The sequence below is a fragment of the Schistosoma mansoni genome (genome assembly GCF_000237925.1).
Source record: "Schistosoma mansoni, WGS project CABG00000000 data, chromosome 3 unplaced supercontig 0044, strain Puerto Rico, whole genome shotgun sequence".
NCBI lineage: Eukaryota > Metazoa > Platyhelminthes > Trematoda > Strigeidida > Schistosomatidae > Schistosoma > Schistosoma mansoni.
In genome coordinates, this window is record NW_017386006.1 from 461,066 (window position 1) to 477,624 (window position 16,559).

The 16,559-nt window shown below is 34.7% G+C and overlaps 1 protein-coding gene and 1 non-coding gene across 2 annotated transcripts in view; both read right to left on the minus strand.

Moving 5' to 3' along the window:
• Window positions 1-2,493: 2,493 nt before the first annotated feature.
• The window catches only part of Smp_000260 (saposin containing protein), a 26,119-nt gene continuing 12,053 nt past the window's right edge, over window positions 2,494-16,559 (minus strand). The window contains exons 10-14 of the mRNA XM_018791424.1: window positions 14,222-14,377; window positions 11,852-11,932; window positions 8,452-8,913; window positions 5,340-5,420; window positions 2,494-3,448 (exon numbers count right to left, since the gene is read on the minus strand). Of these exons, the coding sequence (XP_018645371.1) occupies window positions 2,813-3,448; window positions 5,340-5,420; window positions 8,452-8,913; window positions 11,852-11,932; window positions 14,222-14,377 (1,416 nt within the window). The 3' untranslated portion in view covers window positions 2,494-2,812. The remainder of the gene's footprint in view (window positions 3,449-5,339; window positions 5,421-8,451; window positions 8,914-11,851; window positions 11,933-14,221; window positions 14,378-16,559) is intronic.
• Smp_tRNA_02339_Pseudo_CGA.1.1 lies at window positions 16,242-16,315 on the minus strand. Its single transcript has one exon. It is a non-coding gene (tRNA).

Genomic DNA, 16,559 nt, shown 5'->3' on the forward strand with positions numbered 1-16,559 from the left:
ATGATTAGCAACCACCATTCCAGAAAATAAAGCAGTCAACAAATTAAACTTAGTTCGAACGATAAAACCTCAAGAATGTCAAATTTTATTATGGAGCTCTGACGAGATATTTTGTATCCCTGATGTCGTTAAGTCCCACAGGTTGAATAAACAGAGAGACAAGTTTGCCTTTACATTCAAATCTTGAGTCTTATGTTATGCTTGTACGGTAATCAGAGGAATTAGATTTTACCTATATAATTCTGAAAATACCAACTTCCATAATTATCTTAAGCTTAAACGCAATGACCGACAATTTTTACAGGAATATCTTGTATTAATAATCTTGAAATATCCAATTTTTCTGAGAAGGCAAGCATGCAGTCATGACTCAGGCAGTTCATCAGTATGTAGAAATATTTTACATGGTTCGTAAACTACATATGTACAGATCAAATGGTTGTACATAACACTAAAAATTAGGACCCTGTAACTGCACACTGACACTAGTTGTAAACTCTAGAAATTCACTACCACAAAAAATCGCCGTTTGCAATTCACAATTTTCGGTGTATTGAAACTGTGTCTAAAACTGTTAGCGATTTTCAAGAATCCAGATAGATCCTATGATCGGTTTTACTCAAGCATTCAGCTATCACGACATCACACTATTTATTAACTGTGTAAACTGTGGACTAATGAATGACTTTCATTCTGAAATGTAGCTTCTGTCTTGGGGTGATAGTCACCTATTAGGATGAACGAAACGGATTACATTGACTGACTTACGCCTGTTATCCCTCGTCGAGGAGCATAGATCGCCCATCAGCATTCTCCATCCAACCCTGTTCTGCGAAATCCTTTCCACTTAACATTCATCCTTTTCATATCTACTTCTATTTCCCGGCGTATTGTGTTGTTTGGCCCTCCTCTTCTCCGCTTCCCTTCAGGGTTCCAAGTCAGGGATTGCCTCATGATGCAGTTTGGTGATTTCCTCAATGTATGTCTTATCCACTCTCAACGTCGTTTCCTAATTTCCTCTTCAGCTTCAAGCTGGTTTGTCCTCTCCCAGAGAAGGCTTTAGCTGATAGTGTCCGGCCAGTGAATGTTGAGTATTTTGTATAACAACTGTTTATAAATACTTGTACATTCTTGACGATGGATGTAGTAGTTCTCCATGTTTCAACTCCGTACAGTAGGACTGTCTTGACGTTCGTATTGAAGATTGTGACTTTGATATTGGTTGACAGTTGTTTTGAGTTCCGTATGTTCTTCAATTTTAGAGATTCGGCCCTTGTTTTGCCGATCCTCGCCTTTACATCTGCATCAGATCCTCCTTGTTCATCAATGATGCATTGGATCAGATATTAATTTATATTTTGCCATGTCAGTTGGATAGTGGTAATAGACACACTAAAATTAAGATCCAAAATCATCCTGCCAAATCTAAAGGGTATGATTATAGCAAGGTGTTTCCTTCGAACGAATATTTCTGTGATAGAGACCTCCCACTTAGGAAGGAAGCAGTTAGAAGAGTTTTATCCTAAGAATAGTAAAACTCATCCTCCCCCATGGATTTCTGTCAGTGGAGTTAAGGTCTGTATTATATCCTAGTGAAGACGTAAGTACAGGTAACTTCCAGGACCAATTAATGGGCTATTATTCTATATATATTCTTATTGTATAACTATTGATTAACTAGATTGTGTATATCTACATTCATCTTATTATAAGCTTCATTTTGACCTATGGATTATTACTGTACGATTTACTGTTCCTAAATTATATTTAGTTTACTGACTCTTGTATCCCACGTCACAGCCACATTTGGCTTGATCCTGTACAAATATTATTTTCTATTTTATGGTGTAATGCAGTCTGTCTATCTGGTATATAAACCGAGTATGCTTAGAATAAATGATTCGCATAGCAGAAGCTGTTATTTGTGTTCTGGACTCGATTGGAAGGGCTAGGCGGATAAGGGACCAATAAGGACGCTAGACTACTCATACTGGTCGAACGTCATTGATTTGGCAGTGTTAAGATTGGACAAGTCGTATTTCGATTGGTGGATAATTCACGTGATAAAAAGCTGGGCATAAGATCATAACGAATTGGATACGCCCTTCTTATTTTTGTAGTCATAACAAATTGGCAACGGCCTTTTATCAAGTCACAACAGTCTGAAAACGAGTTAACCCATCAAAAACTACTAGCGAAAATGCCGCGTATAAACGACCTCAAGCAGTTATAACTTGGACTCTGCAGTCAGGTTTTCTGTCATCAAACCGGTCCCTAAAGACGTATTCTTACATGGTGTAAGCGAACGTTCTCATATTCCTAATAGAATCTCAATTCACCGGCATTATTCCCTTGAGATTTCACTTACAACTGAACTTATAACTTTTGTATTTCTTGCCAGACACATTACTGCAGTGAAGTTAGTCATGTTAGACGCTTCTTCCGTTTATCAAAGTCACAAATTAGGAAATTTAAGAAAAATAACGCAAAACTGTATAAATTGAACAGTAAACTTTTAATCAAATAGTATATGTAGTAAAAATGAGACATTAATGTCAATGACTTTTGAGCAGTGTAAAATCAAAATGTTATTCATATTTTATTTCAACAGATAGAAATAAAAAATACTCAATAATTTCGGATTGTTTTTCAAAAAGTCAAATTTGTAGAAAAAACAGTAACAAACAATAGATGAATAGGCACAAACACAAATACAGAGGCAAGATGAAGTATAAAAGAAAGGTTTCAAATGAGAAGGGGAAACAAAAAAATGTCCTCTAAGCAGTAAAAATTAAGATTGATCATTATTCAATTATGGATTGATAGAATCAGATTTGAATTTATGTATATTTGACCAAACTACATTCAGACAATGCCATTCTGCATGCTCACCGCATAATTTAGCATTTTCAAATGAGGCACACCAAAACGATGGACCACGTGTACATTTATTATCAGGTTTAGAAGTTATCTTATGTGATGATTTCTTTGAATTTGACATAGTAATCCATACTTTGGTTTTACAATGTTCTAAAGCTGCATTACCGCATTTTTTGGCAATTTCTTCTGATTGACACCAATAAGATGGTCCCCATGTACATGGTTTTATACCTAATAAGTGTTCAGACTTGGTTTTCTCAGTTGGTTTTGGTAATGATGTTGTAGTAACATGATTATTAATAACGTTATTATCTTTATTATCAATATCAATGCCATTAGTGTTAATTTCAGGCCAATAAGTTGCTGTACAATAATTTGTTGCATTACATTTTCTAGCTGTCTCTTTTGATGAGCACCAATAAGTAGGACCCCATAAACAAGCAATTTTATCAAAATCATATAAAGCGAATGGACTTAATTTATCTGGATTTTCATTTACAGATTTATCTATTGTTTCAGAGAATTGTTCATTTTCACCATCTTTCACTGAAGCACAATTGATTGTACGCTGTGTAACGTATAAGTGATCATAAGAAAAAATATAGAGAATTTTAATCAAAATGATCCAAACAAAAATTTAAAAAGCGTATTTGTAATAGAATTCTTAATTATTCCTAAAAAGTTTCGAACTCATAACAATGAAAAGTTATTAGATGAGACGAAACAGACCTTCAAGTATTAATAATTTGTAAATGATATTCATCATAGATTGACCTTAGTTGAGGGACCTAGTTGTCCAATGATTAAATGTTCGCTGAGAAAACGTGGTCTTAAGTTCAGTACCCTTAGTGATCGATAGTGGGGAATGTTCAACAGTCCCAGACTATGACGAAACATCCGTCCAATGGTTCTTGGTTTTCAATAGCACTACAAGTAAGGTTAGTCTGACACAAACACTAACTACAAAAACCAATTTCTACAGGAACCAATAATGTATATTAACGATTCGCTTTAAGTGCTCTTATCCAGAGAAGTGAAAATAATTACAAAACATCCTAGGAACAACATTCAACAAACTGCATCGGCTACCTTAAAGTAGGGTTAAAACCAACCCATCATAATGATCCAGTGACGGGTGCATCACGTGTTCCCTGAGGTTTTGACATGTAGCACAAGTTGTTTGAAGAACAACGAATCAATGAGTAAATCATCATAGTGAATAACAAAATGTAAATGCAGTAGGGTGTTTCTCATCAATAACCGGAAACATTTTGTTTTCATAATCAAAAAGTCGATAGGAACAGCTTATCATTGAACAAAGAGTACCCATCCTGATTTAATAGATTTGTCCGAAATCATAATGCTTGATTAGATTACAGTTCACCGAGTAAGAAATAGAATTTTAAGAACTCAACGTTTTCCCCTATGTTTAACTTGATGCAATCACAAACCATCTGTGGTGAAAGTTGTCTACTATCCTCAAAAATGTAGTCTCAGAAGTGCATTCATTGCAGTAGGGAAGTCTAAACAGATTGAAACAGTCGCAACGATACTGGGTTAGCACTTTTTAGGATTAAAACTCAAATAAAACATAAACAAAGGTGGTTATTCATTTTGTATTGATTGTTTGAATCTTCTTATTGACATTTAAGGTTGCAGTTGATCAGTTTCTTGTGGACATATATGCATCTCGTGCCGATTCCTTCGATACTGTCAGTAAGTCACAAACATTTTAAGCAGAGATGAATGTTGGCTAGCAGCATAATCCAGAATGCACATTTCACACTAACTCCACCCAGTAGCTTAGTGAATAATGTCATGACGTTTGAAGCGAACGATACCAGGTTTGAGTCCCGGAGTGAACATCAACTCTGGGATGCAGGTACACGCATCTGAAGAGTCACAAACAGGACAAAACGTGCATCCTACATTCCACTACCAGCCAACATCCACCTCTGCTTAAAAGGTGGTTGTTGTTATCACGCGCTAATAACCACTCCATCCTATCGAGTGACCGACTTTGTAGCATATTATAAAGCTTTTGAACTCACACAGATCCTTAACATCAAGAAGATTCAAGTAGCAATAATAAAACTTTCTTGTCAGTGACTTGATTTACCAACCGAGAAAATTTATCGTGAACGTTTAATCTGTAGACTACTGAGGTTGTATCCAACGTTGTTTTTGTCTAACCTCTATCGGTCCACAACATTGCATGACCATCATAAATTGTCTTCGGTGAGTAAATGCCTTACTCAACAAGATTTAGCTTAACTGGTCACGACTTCTCCCTACAATTCCGGAAATTTCCTCTTGAAGCTAATCACTAGTGACCACATGATAATTGCTCAGTGCTTCCAGATTTTCAATGATTATCTAACTTAAATCAGTCCATGATTACAAGGAAAAACATATTAAAAAGGAAATTTTAAATAATCAAATAAATTTAGAATACATACTGCACATATTTGTTCAACATTACTACGATCACTTCGTGAACGAATCAATAGCACTCCAGCCTTTTCAACAACATGATAACACTAATAAGAAGGTATGAAAATAAACAAATCAACAGTATGATATTTTTGACTGTTAATTTGATTGAAATAATAAATATCTCTACATGAAAACAAAATTACTCATTAATTTAAACAGCTATGTACACACACATTGTAAAAGGTAACTGTCAGGTAGTGATGATCAACATGAAACGTTACAAAAATTCCCAATGCTATAAGTTGTTACTGAACAACAGGACAGTGAGATCAAATAGACAAGATAATAAGTAAACGAATTAAAGTAATAGCTGTATTGATGACAAAAAGAAGGACTAAGCACAAAGAATATAGTCTTAGAAGAACAAATAAATTCATAGAATAAAGTATAATATTGAAACGCAATATCGGTAAAAGTAGAATATACTGGTGGCTTTAAGTCAGCCAGAACTACGACAATCCCTCCTGCATCTTACGCGAAATTTAAACAGCATTGCTAGATAATTTGCATATTATTATTAACTAGATGGAAATCGACTGTCATTGATTCTTAAAATGCTCAGAATCAAGGATATTTATTATACAACCAAGATGGGAATTTAAGATAGTGCTTAACTTAAATGATCTAATGAATGGTCAGTGTAGAAAATATTCTCTCTTTCTAATTCTTCCTCTAAATCTCAACCCGAAGCTCCTTAAGTTTGTAAACAGGAGGGTGCCAAAGAATTGGATTAAAACTGGTGTTAGGTCGTGATGAAAACCCCTACCCTAATTTGTAAACTCAACTCAAAACTACAGTTTTTCTTTTAATACGTAAGTCTAACCCTTTTACATCATAACTGATGTCATGTGGTGATGAAGACTTAATGGGGTGACAATTCTAATTCAGAATACTATCCCGACTCCTAATACGTAAACTTGACCTTTTTCGTTAACTACAAAGAACAATTCGACGTATGAGGGTTAATTACTCAAACTAAAGTTGTTATTCCACAGTTATTTTACTACTTTGTATTATTAATTATTTTATAATTATCCAGTGTTTCTTGATTGACTGACAAGCCATACAAGGTTGGCAATCGACAGCAAGACGTACTCGCAGTCTTCCGGAAATCGATTTTCCTTATAGGATCCAAACTAGAGTTACTCAGCACCACATTATTTTTAGACGTTATCAAAAAGCTATTCAAGCTGTGACTGACGACCTGTACAAGTGAGATATAAACAGGCTACTAATCACTGAATAATAACCAATACCATGAACCATCAGTTCCCTTAAGATTGCACGGTCCCCTGTTGACTACCTTCAATAATCTAGCATTTCAATATAGTGTACGTGATGTTGAGTCACTCTGACTAGTGACCACATTGCACCCTGATCAATAAAATCCGACCAGCACCAAAGGATTCAGTCAGTCAGTCAGTTACAACGTAGAACTTCGTACGTACGTACATCAGTTCGAGTTGCCATACCACATTAGCACGGAGGTGCAGTTGTCGATTCAAATCCCATAGTGGTAGAAGTAGTAAGAGGATTAGACAAACACGACATTGGTAACTACTCATTGATCAATCAATTGTGTATAATGAGGTTTCAATGGTGTATCCAACTGTCATGCAAATAACCAGTTACACTCAGATTTTTGATTGATAATATATATTTTATTCACCTACCTTAAAAAATCACGAGTAACAAGGCATTAACAAGCAGTTTTTTTCATTAATCAACAAGTTCACTGCCATAAATAGCAGTGAATGTTATACACAGCAAAATTAGTGTGCACTTCATTTAAAAGCACAAATAATCAATACTCTTATCATAGAACACACTCAACAAACAAATCGGCAGTTATGTGCAGTACAAGCTATACATGTAGTTTAAGGTTAGTGATCTATAAAATTAATATAAAAATACTCTTACAGCCAATCAAGTTTATATTTTTTCAATGTGAAAGATGAGTAAATTGATGTCATCATGAACAGATATACAATATTCAGCTATTTGACTATCGATTATCTATGGCTTTTTGATATTTTACCAAAATGAACCCAATAATATATATGCTCATTTGAACTAACATGCATACAATCCCAGTCAACCCCATGATTTATTTACAGTTCTTGAATAGGTATTATTTCGGGGGTTGTATGACAGATCAAAGATTAATTCGATTTTCATTCACTTTTAGAGATGAAGAAGTATTTCAAAGTGAAGATGGAAAGAGTGTATAAAAATGAATAACTTGAATAAATTCTTACCGATAAAATATTCAATTACTTTTATGATAGTGTTTTAGAAGCCACAACAGAGAACCCACTTGTTGTGTTAGTGATGACACCATCTTGGGTAAGGAAAAGCGCACATTTGATATATTTAAATTAGAACATAGAAAGGAGTCGTCAGTTATTAATAATGATTCAATCGATGAAATGCTGACAGTTCTTACAACTAATCCAGATACTTACAGACAACTAATTCATTGGATTTGCTTGTAATGCATTAGAGAAACAGAAACACGAAACTTTGAATAGGATGTTAAATGGAGCGAATCAACAATACTACCATATGGAAAACCAGTTCGAGCTTATTATCAACAGTTAGTTATACGATTATGGACAAAGGAAACATTAAGTGTGAAAACAAATAAATCAAGATTACTGATAAATCGTTGCCTTTAGATCATAATGGTTAAGAGGCGTATAAAATAAATAATGAAGCTGATAAGAATCGTTCATTTTTGTAATTGATAAACAGCTGAGAAACAACTGAGTATCAAGGACGATCAGACAGCTCTTTTGTCTTGGTTTGACAAATTAAAGGCACAAACTAACGCATTTTTGTAAAATGATCTGAAGGTAATATACTCAATATGAAGCACAACCGTTCACAAGCTCCTCAGTTTACAACAGTACTGTATAGCAGACTGATTGGAAAGTGTAAACCATTAGATTGGAACTTATTAAGCTAAGGAAACGACAACTTCATGTTTTCGCACATTTGACGAATTACAAAACCAGTAGGACGACTACTCAACATGCATTTTAATTAACAAAAACACAAATCATTCTCTCTCACCTGTTGTAATTCATTTTCAGTCTTGTATTCAGCACATATACTACGATTAATAATTGGTCCACCAAATAAATCCCATTGTAACAACCATTTAGTTGTCATAACAACACACACGGAACATGGTGATTTATTAATTTTGTCATTATTTAATGATACTGTTGAAATACTGAATAAATTTAAGAAATTTTTCACTTGTTGTTCATAACATTCATTTAAACGATTACATCTTTTAGCCAATTCAGAATTAACACATATCTCTGCTAATTTCATTAATTCACATTGTGATTTAAATAATTTATTCTGATTACTTGGTGGATAGGTTGTCCAACCATTGGAACTGCAATAATTTACAGCATTACACATTTTTGCTGTACTATAATCCCGACACCAATAAGTTGAGCCTAAAAGGCATGGATTTTGTTCGGATAAACTCCAAACTGGCATTGACTGACAAAGTGAAATTGTCTTTAATAAGATTATGGAAAAAAACAATGATAAACATGAAAAGAAAGAAGTTTAATAATTTGTATAGAATTATTAACGCTCATTTACCCCAACAACAACGACGACCAAATACGAAAGGAAAAGTAGACTAGAATGAATCTACTTGATCGTTTAGAGATAAAAATTGTTTAAAAATACGGGTTTCTAATTTGATATGAATGTTATGTCCTATAGCCCGTAAGCTATAACGTGACAAGATCGCCAATCAGAACACCATTAGATGAATAATACATTTCAGACTTACGTAGTTTATATACAAGCAAATCAAACAGCATCAACTATGAAATAGAAAATAACAATTATACAAGATCAAGCCAAAAGTGGCTGTGAATGTGGGAGACCGTAACTAATAGATTGGGAATAACTTAAGAATAGTAAATTAAATAATAATAGCCGATAGGTCAATTGAAACTTTATAATAAAAGATAGATATATATATCTGTATGTACATATATATATATGTCATACTTCGTAGGTTGTTCAAAATCCGAGAAAGATTGACTCGCGAGGAGCAGGTTGGTTTTCGTTCTGGTCGAGGATGTATTGATTATACCTTCAACTTCCACCAAATGTTAGAACACCATCATACTTATCACAGGCCAACAATCGTAGTGTTTCTTGACATCAGGGCTGACTTCAATTCGTTGGATAGGACTGTCCTCTGGGATTGTCTATTGAAGAAGGGTGTGCCTGGGAAATTTATTAACATCTTAAAGGCCCTGTATACAAACACTTCAGGCAGAGTGAGGGCATACAACCATCTCTTTCCACTGTTCCATTTAAGCAGTGGGGTTAGGCAGGGTTGCCCAATCTCACTATTCCTCTTCAACTTTGCCATCCATAACATTGTGGAAACAGCTCTTATAGATGTAAGTAATGGAGGTGTGAATCTGCTGTCTGGAGAAAGACTTCTCGACCTTGAGTATGAGGATGATATTGTCTTACTGTGCAATAATACCCAAGCCGTGTAATTCGCACACAATCAGCTGGAAATCAGTGTCCGTAGGTATGGTATGTGCTTCGCACCTTTCAAGTGCAAAGTTATTTTACAAGACTGGCAGGACCATGATTCTGTACTCACCCTGGGTAATGAGCGGATAGAAATAGTTGAGAACTTCGTGTATCAAGATAGCTGCATTAGTGCTGGTGATGGCGTGAGTGATGAGATCGATGCACGTATAGTGAAAGCCAGAACGGCTTATGCCAATCTGGGCCATCTTTGGAGCCTTCGTGATGTTATTCTGGCTGTAAAAGGTCGGATCTACGACGCGCCGGTGAGAGCAGTTTTGCTCTATGCTTGTGAAACCTGGCCTTTCCGAGTTGAGGATATTAGACGACTCTCTGTGTTCGATCATCGTTGTCTCCGAAGGATTGCTGATATCCAGTGATAACACCATGTTAGTAATGCAGAGGTTCAGCATCGTGTTTGCGGGTGCAGAGACGATAATTCAATTGGTGTCACCATCTTAAAACATCGACTTCGGTGGCTTGGACATGTTCTAAGAGTGCAGTATTTGCCGACGCTAGGACTGGTTGGAAAAAGCGGAGAGGTGGTCAGTGTATGACATGGTGTCGTGGCATGAAAGAAAGCTGCAAAGGGCTGTCTTTTGTCGGTCCTTCACGACTCCCTGGCTGGGATCCTGGAGATGGTGCAGAAGTGGCTAGAGACGTTATCAGATATTGCTCAGAGTAGAAGCCAGTGGCGATCCTGCTGAAACCTTCTTTTATTTTCTTCATAAAGAGTGGTTATAACTTCCTTAACTGAAAGAGTTCTTCTGGTTGTACATTCCTGTTTCCCCCACTATTACTCTTATTATTACACTAACATACACTGATCTGTGGTTGTTATCGTTCCTTTCTTCTTTTTCTTATATGCATCTTACCCCTTTTTCTCTTCCCATTCTCATTGTTCTGTGTAGCCCATATACATCTGGTGCCTCCTCGTACCAATATTTATGTGTTCAAATAATATATATATATATATATATATATATATATTGATATTAAATAATCTATATTTTGCCGAAAGTGTAATGTTTGCGTCCACAGAAGGTAAATCAAGGCACAAGAATGAACATGAATAAATCCAAAATGCATCTGTATTTTGGTAAAGAAATTTTGTACTATAATTCAAAATATGTATTGTGAGCACCTGTCTAGCCAACTAAAAGAGGAAATCTTTGAATCCCTCTCATATGTACCTAGCATAAAAGCGAGTAACTTGGTCAAACCAGCCCCTAAGGTATATAATTTACCCGATTCTTTGTTGGGCCCCCAAATGCCCTGGTACAGTCGAGAGTGGAGAGTCCGCTCTCCTCAAAATGCTCTCACATGGCCACGAGTATATAGTCTCTGCCAGGGAAGTCCTACTCACTGCCTTCTCATGGCATTACTGTTGTTTACGAAATTAAGAGGACGAAAAGCGAATGTCCCGAGCTTTAACCGGGTCGGTGAACACGTAAAGTTCACCTAGGGGAGTTGGAAAGCCCTCATTCCAAACCAATGGTGCACATGGGCTCCAGTGTCCTGAGGGAACAAATGGTGTATGAATCAATCGTTGGTCACAGACTACCATGAGACTGCATATCCTCACGATGCTCCACTGCCTTGTGGATCAGATCTTTAGGTCGAAGGCTCGGAGTGTGGCCCCCTAAGAAAACCACCTGCTTCGGTCTGGGCACTCGGGTAGTATCACAGCCCTCACACGACTAAATGAAATGACATTTTTTGTGTGGCGCATATATATCTGGTGCTTCCTTGTACCAGTATTTATATGTTCAAATAAAATTCTTTGTTGGGCTCAGCATCATATTGATAATATATATATATCTGGAGAGAGAGATTACTGACAAAAATGAGTGAATTTTTTCGACTATATGAAGAAAACAAAATATCTTACCTGACATATCTGCTCAGGTGTATAATTATTTTCTATCAGTTTAATAACATCATCGAAATAACGATCAATCAATTCGGAACACTAGAAGACGAAGAAACATGAGAAATGTACATACACAATTGATTGGTTGAGATTTTGTGAAAAATAGTTTAATTTATAGACTATATTCTTCACAGACTAACCACAGTTAATGTACCGTTGAAAAACAAGGAACACCTAACATCTGTTTCATTTTATTTTGGAACTCTTCAGTACAACACGTCGACCCTGCCAGGGACCTAATTAAGGACATTGAACTTGGATTCGAGCGACTTATCACAGCGCTTCCTAGTTTACAATGATATCCTAACAGACCAATTAATCAAATGACTGAATTCCGCATCAACGACAATCATTTTTAAACTAATTCATGTTGAGGTTATTAATTATGCAATTATCTATCTACCCGAAACAATATTAATGGCGTCATTTCTTCTATCTCACACACAACATTATCTCTAACTATTCCTACTAAATCATTTTACATTATAAAGATTTTATTTACCACTTAATCACAATTAAAATATTCCTAAAATGCTAAAACTGTTCATTTGACCTAAGCTTCTTAATATATTTTTTTCTTTCTTTAAAATCGATCTCATATAAACTTGATTAGTGATATCACAATATCAAAGTGGGCTTTAGAATAAATTCCTAAAGGTTACAATGAGAAGCTATGACTTATAAAATCGGACAAAGCAGAGAACCAGACAGTTGTAAGTGATCTATGACATTGGATGAGAATCATGCTACATATTACTAGTCATGCTGTAAAACATTGATGATCAATGAGGATCCATGTTTAGTGGGTGAACGTTCATCATTATTACTGTAAAAGGAAATGTAGGTGGTGAAAACATGTACTAACTCACTTATCAAGTACAGATGTTCGGCTTCAATTTACATTGCTTCTGTGCGAAATAGTGATTCTATCCGACTGTCCAAACCGATAATGATGAGCGGCGCCCTAATTTATCACCCACATATCTAGACCTGAGTGGTAGAAATACCAAGCCATCACTCACTACACAAGGAGTACAATAACGATTATCATTGATGAACCCCTTTAACTTTATGTTTTACAGGTGGATTTCTCCTAAAATATTTTTGTATTAATAATCACTCGATCATTATTATGATTCGAGTTTTTTTACATCACATTACATGTAAGATTAATAAATGAAATTTATCAACAAACGCCTAAACTGTTGGAATCTGGTGGTTTACTCTAATAAAAACTAATGAGTATCATTTCGTCCAATTAGTCCCTTCGATAATCTTTTGTAAGGCAAGAACAACAAGCAGTGGCCATAGGAAGACACACATATTGGATATTGGTCATTCAGTAGATCCCGATACTCCCAAGTGGTAAACAGACAGAATAATGACAGGCACACAGAAGACGCTATTTGCTGCTTCAACCCCAAATGATGCGTACAAAATGAACTTGCGGCTCACTAGGCACTACTTTGATGACCGCTTCAAAGATAATCTTACCCTCTTTATTTCATCTCACCTTTATAAAATATTAAAAATTTGCTGTTTGACCTCTTCTTAATCGAAATTACACCTTTATCGTTTAAGAACAATGAGTATGAGAGCGAATGATCGTTTTCGATAACTTCTTCATTAGCCTCTACAGTTATAAATCCGAAATAATCATTTTTGTTTTACAATAGACAAAAAATAAAGTTGGATTAATCTATGCCATAAACTGAAAATGCCATACTTTACATAGATTGAATCTTTAATACTAATCTTTATTACTAACAGAGTAAAGCAACGTCATTACTTATTTTGGTCATACTTTCATTTATAATCTAAAATTATTTAATACAACTAATCCTATCAATGTAACACTATTCAATACGATGCTTGATCCCTTATCTATTTCGTCCTCTGTTTTCCAATATATTCAAATACTATAACTATTATTAGTGTTATTATCATCATCATTATGAATACAATTGTCTTTTTGGCAATTAAGATCACTTTCACCGTTCTGTCTACCGCGATCATAACAACTTGCTCCTGTTTCTTACATTCATTTACGTCATATCCTCTATTTCTCTCTCGAGCGCGCTTAATCCATTCACATATACATTGAACTTGTATGAATATATGGAAAGTAATTGTAATTATTTGTCACTAAAGTAAATGTGAATGTATACATGTTACACATATAATCAGATTTGTAAAGCATTTCCTTTATTTATACAAATTAGTGGCATATTTGGAGGATTTAAAGTACACACGAAATGAAATGAATTCACTCTATCCCACAATCTTTGTTATTCATACTTGGCTAAATGAGTATTACTGATAACTTACTCTATCTGCATAGCCAACAGGTAGAACGGAACATGCATTTTTAATCAGATGTTTCAATTCCTCTTCTGTTTTATTATTTTGAAGTTGTCCATAAAGTGTTTCGACGAAAAATTTACAGGTTAAACAAACATCTATACCAGATGATAGAGTTGCAGTCTATATCATCATTAAGACAAATATATATGTAGAAATAAGAAAAAACAAGATCTTGCGATAAATAAAACACTAAGCATTCAAAATTACAAGTTTGTTCGGAAAAAGTCAACTCAATGATAATAGAGAGATACTGCGATCAATCTGGAGGTTTATAATCATGTTATGTTATCTAAATTGACTATAAACGGTTAAACAAAAACGGGTACAATGAGATAGATGAGATTGATTCATGTACAGTGCAAGCCAAAGTGTCTATCTTTAGTGGCAATGCTGCTAGCTACTCTGCCTGTAACAAGTCGAATGTACAATATATTCGGTATGAGTAGTTTCACACTGCACTTGTGAAATCTGGTTTCTCTAACATAAAGATACTCAGTGACTATTTCTAATTATTGTTATTGTGGCAAGTTCGTTTTTATTTGACGAGAACACTATCCTTAGACAAAATGAAACTATCCACCATATTAAGAAACTATATGAAATAAGAATAATGTATCACAGGAAATCATGGTATATTATGGATGACAACAGAATCTTTAAAGATTAAATTATTATTTAACAATATAAAACAAGAAACTATAAAAGTAAGTTTTACGATAAATTGCATAAAAATCTATATGGGACTGGTAGTTTTTCAAAATAGCTACTGTATCTTAATGATGAAACTTTGTTCAACTTGCAAAAGCGAAAGGAGATTCAAATACACGGATTTGAAGAATTTATACTGTGCGATTTTATAGGTACCATAAACAGAACTTTTAACAAGTATATACATCTATTAGATAAGACGATCAAAATGGGAAAACCTTGCGCATATTGATCGTCTAACTTTATCAAAGAAAACCATTTATAAAAACGATCTACTTCTCATATCAGAACAAAAGAAGTAGTAATACTTACTACATCGAAAAGTTAGTACGGCTGAAATAGATGAAACTGGCCTAAAGTTTCCTCGATTCTTTTATTTTAATTATTTCTTAAAATTAAAGTGATTAAAGTCTTCAGAAATATAAGTTTTCGAAAAACCCGAGAAATAGGTCAGATAAATTAACCATACACATACGTGGATTTAAGTCAGCTATACTACTTAAAAGAAATATTAAAAGTGAGATTACAGGATAAACAATGTAAGTTGCTTGTGCACACATCCTTGACTCCCGGCTATTTTTAGTAAAATTTATCGTTATTAGTCAAGTATGAAGAAAAATCTAAGTCCAGCAGTATTGTTTGAAGCCGAAACATGAGTAGATAAGTTAATCTATAAATAAGATCTGCTCATATATATATATATATATATATATATATATATATCGTCGCGTACTAATGGTGTATCGATTTGTCACCAAGAATATGAACGACATGAATAAAAAACATTAACAACATTTTACATGTGACTCAAAAGAATGATTGCTCCATTTTTTACAAAGAAAAGAAAACACTATTCTTTTATCTTTAACACACAAACGCATATATATATATATATATATATATATATATATATATATATAATATGTAGTTATATCTAGAAACCCTGAAATACTAACAGTGTTATATAATTGACATATCTCGATCGCTTAAACTAATTTTCTATTAATTCAATAAACTTAATAAAACCAATATAACAATTTCAGATAATTTGTATAACATCCTAAGTATAAATATGTGAGAGTACGCTGTTAGTATTTGTTATTTCATATTCATAAGTGTATCTATTATTTATCAGAAGGGGTTTTGTGGAGATTTATTATGTTTCATAGTTGAAAGCATGAGTCAATTGAAGCTAGACCACCATCGAAAACCTGGAAGCACTGGACGGCCGTTTCGTCCTATTATGGGACTCCTCACCAGTGCGCATCCACGAACCCGCTCTCGCGAGCGAGATTCGAACCCAGGACCTACCAGTCTCGAGCCGAAGACCTTAACCGATAGACCACTGAGCTGGCATCCAACGGTGTTAATATCTAACTTCAACTGATCCACGAAGCTGAGCAACCATTCATCAATTGTCTTCAGTGAGTTCCTATCTCACGACAGACGTGATTTGCACTCCACTGGTCACTGCTTCTCACTAGAGCTCCTGGATGTACTTCCCGAAGTCACTAGTGAGCATATGATTATATTAATTATCAGAAGGGGTTTTGTGGAGATTTAGTATGTTTCATAGTTGAAAGCATGAGTCAAT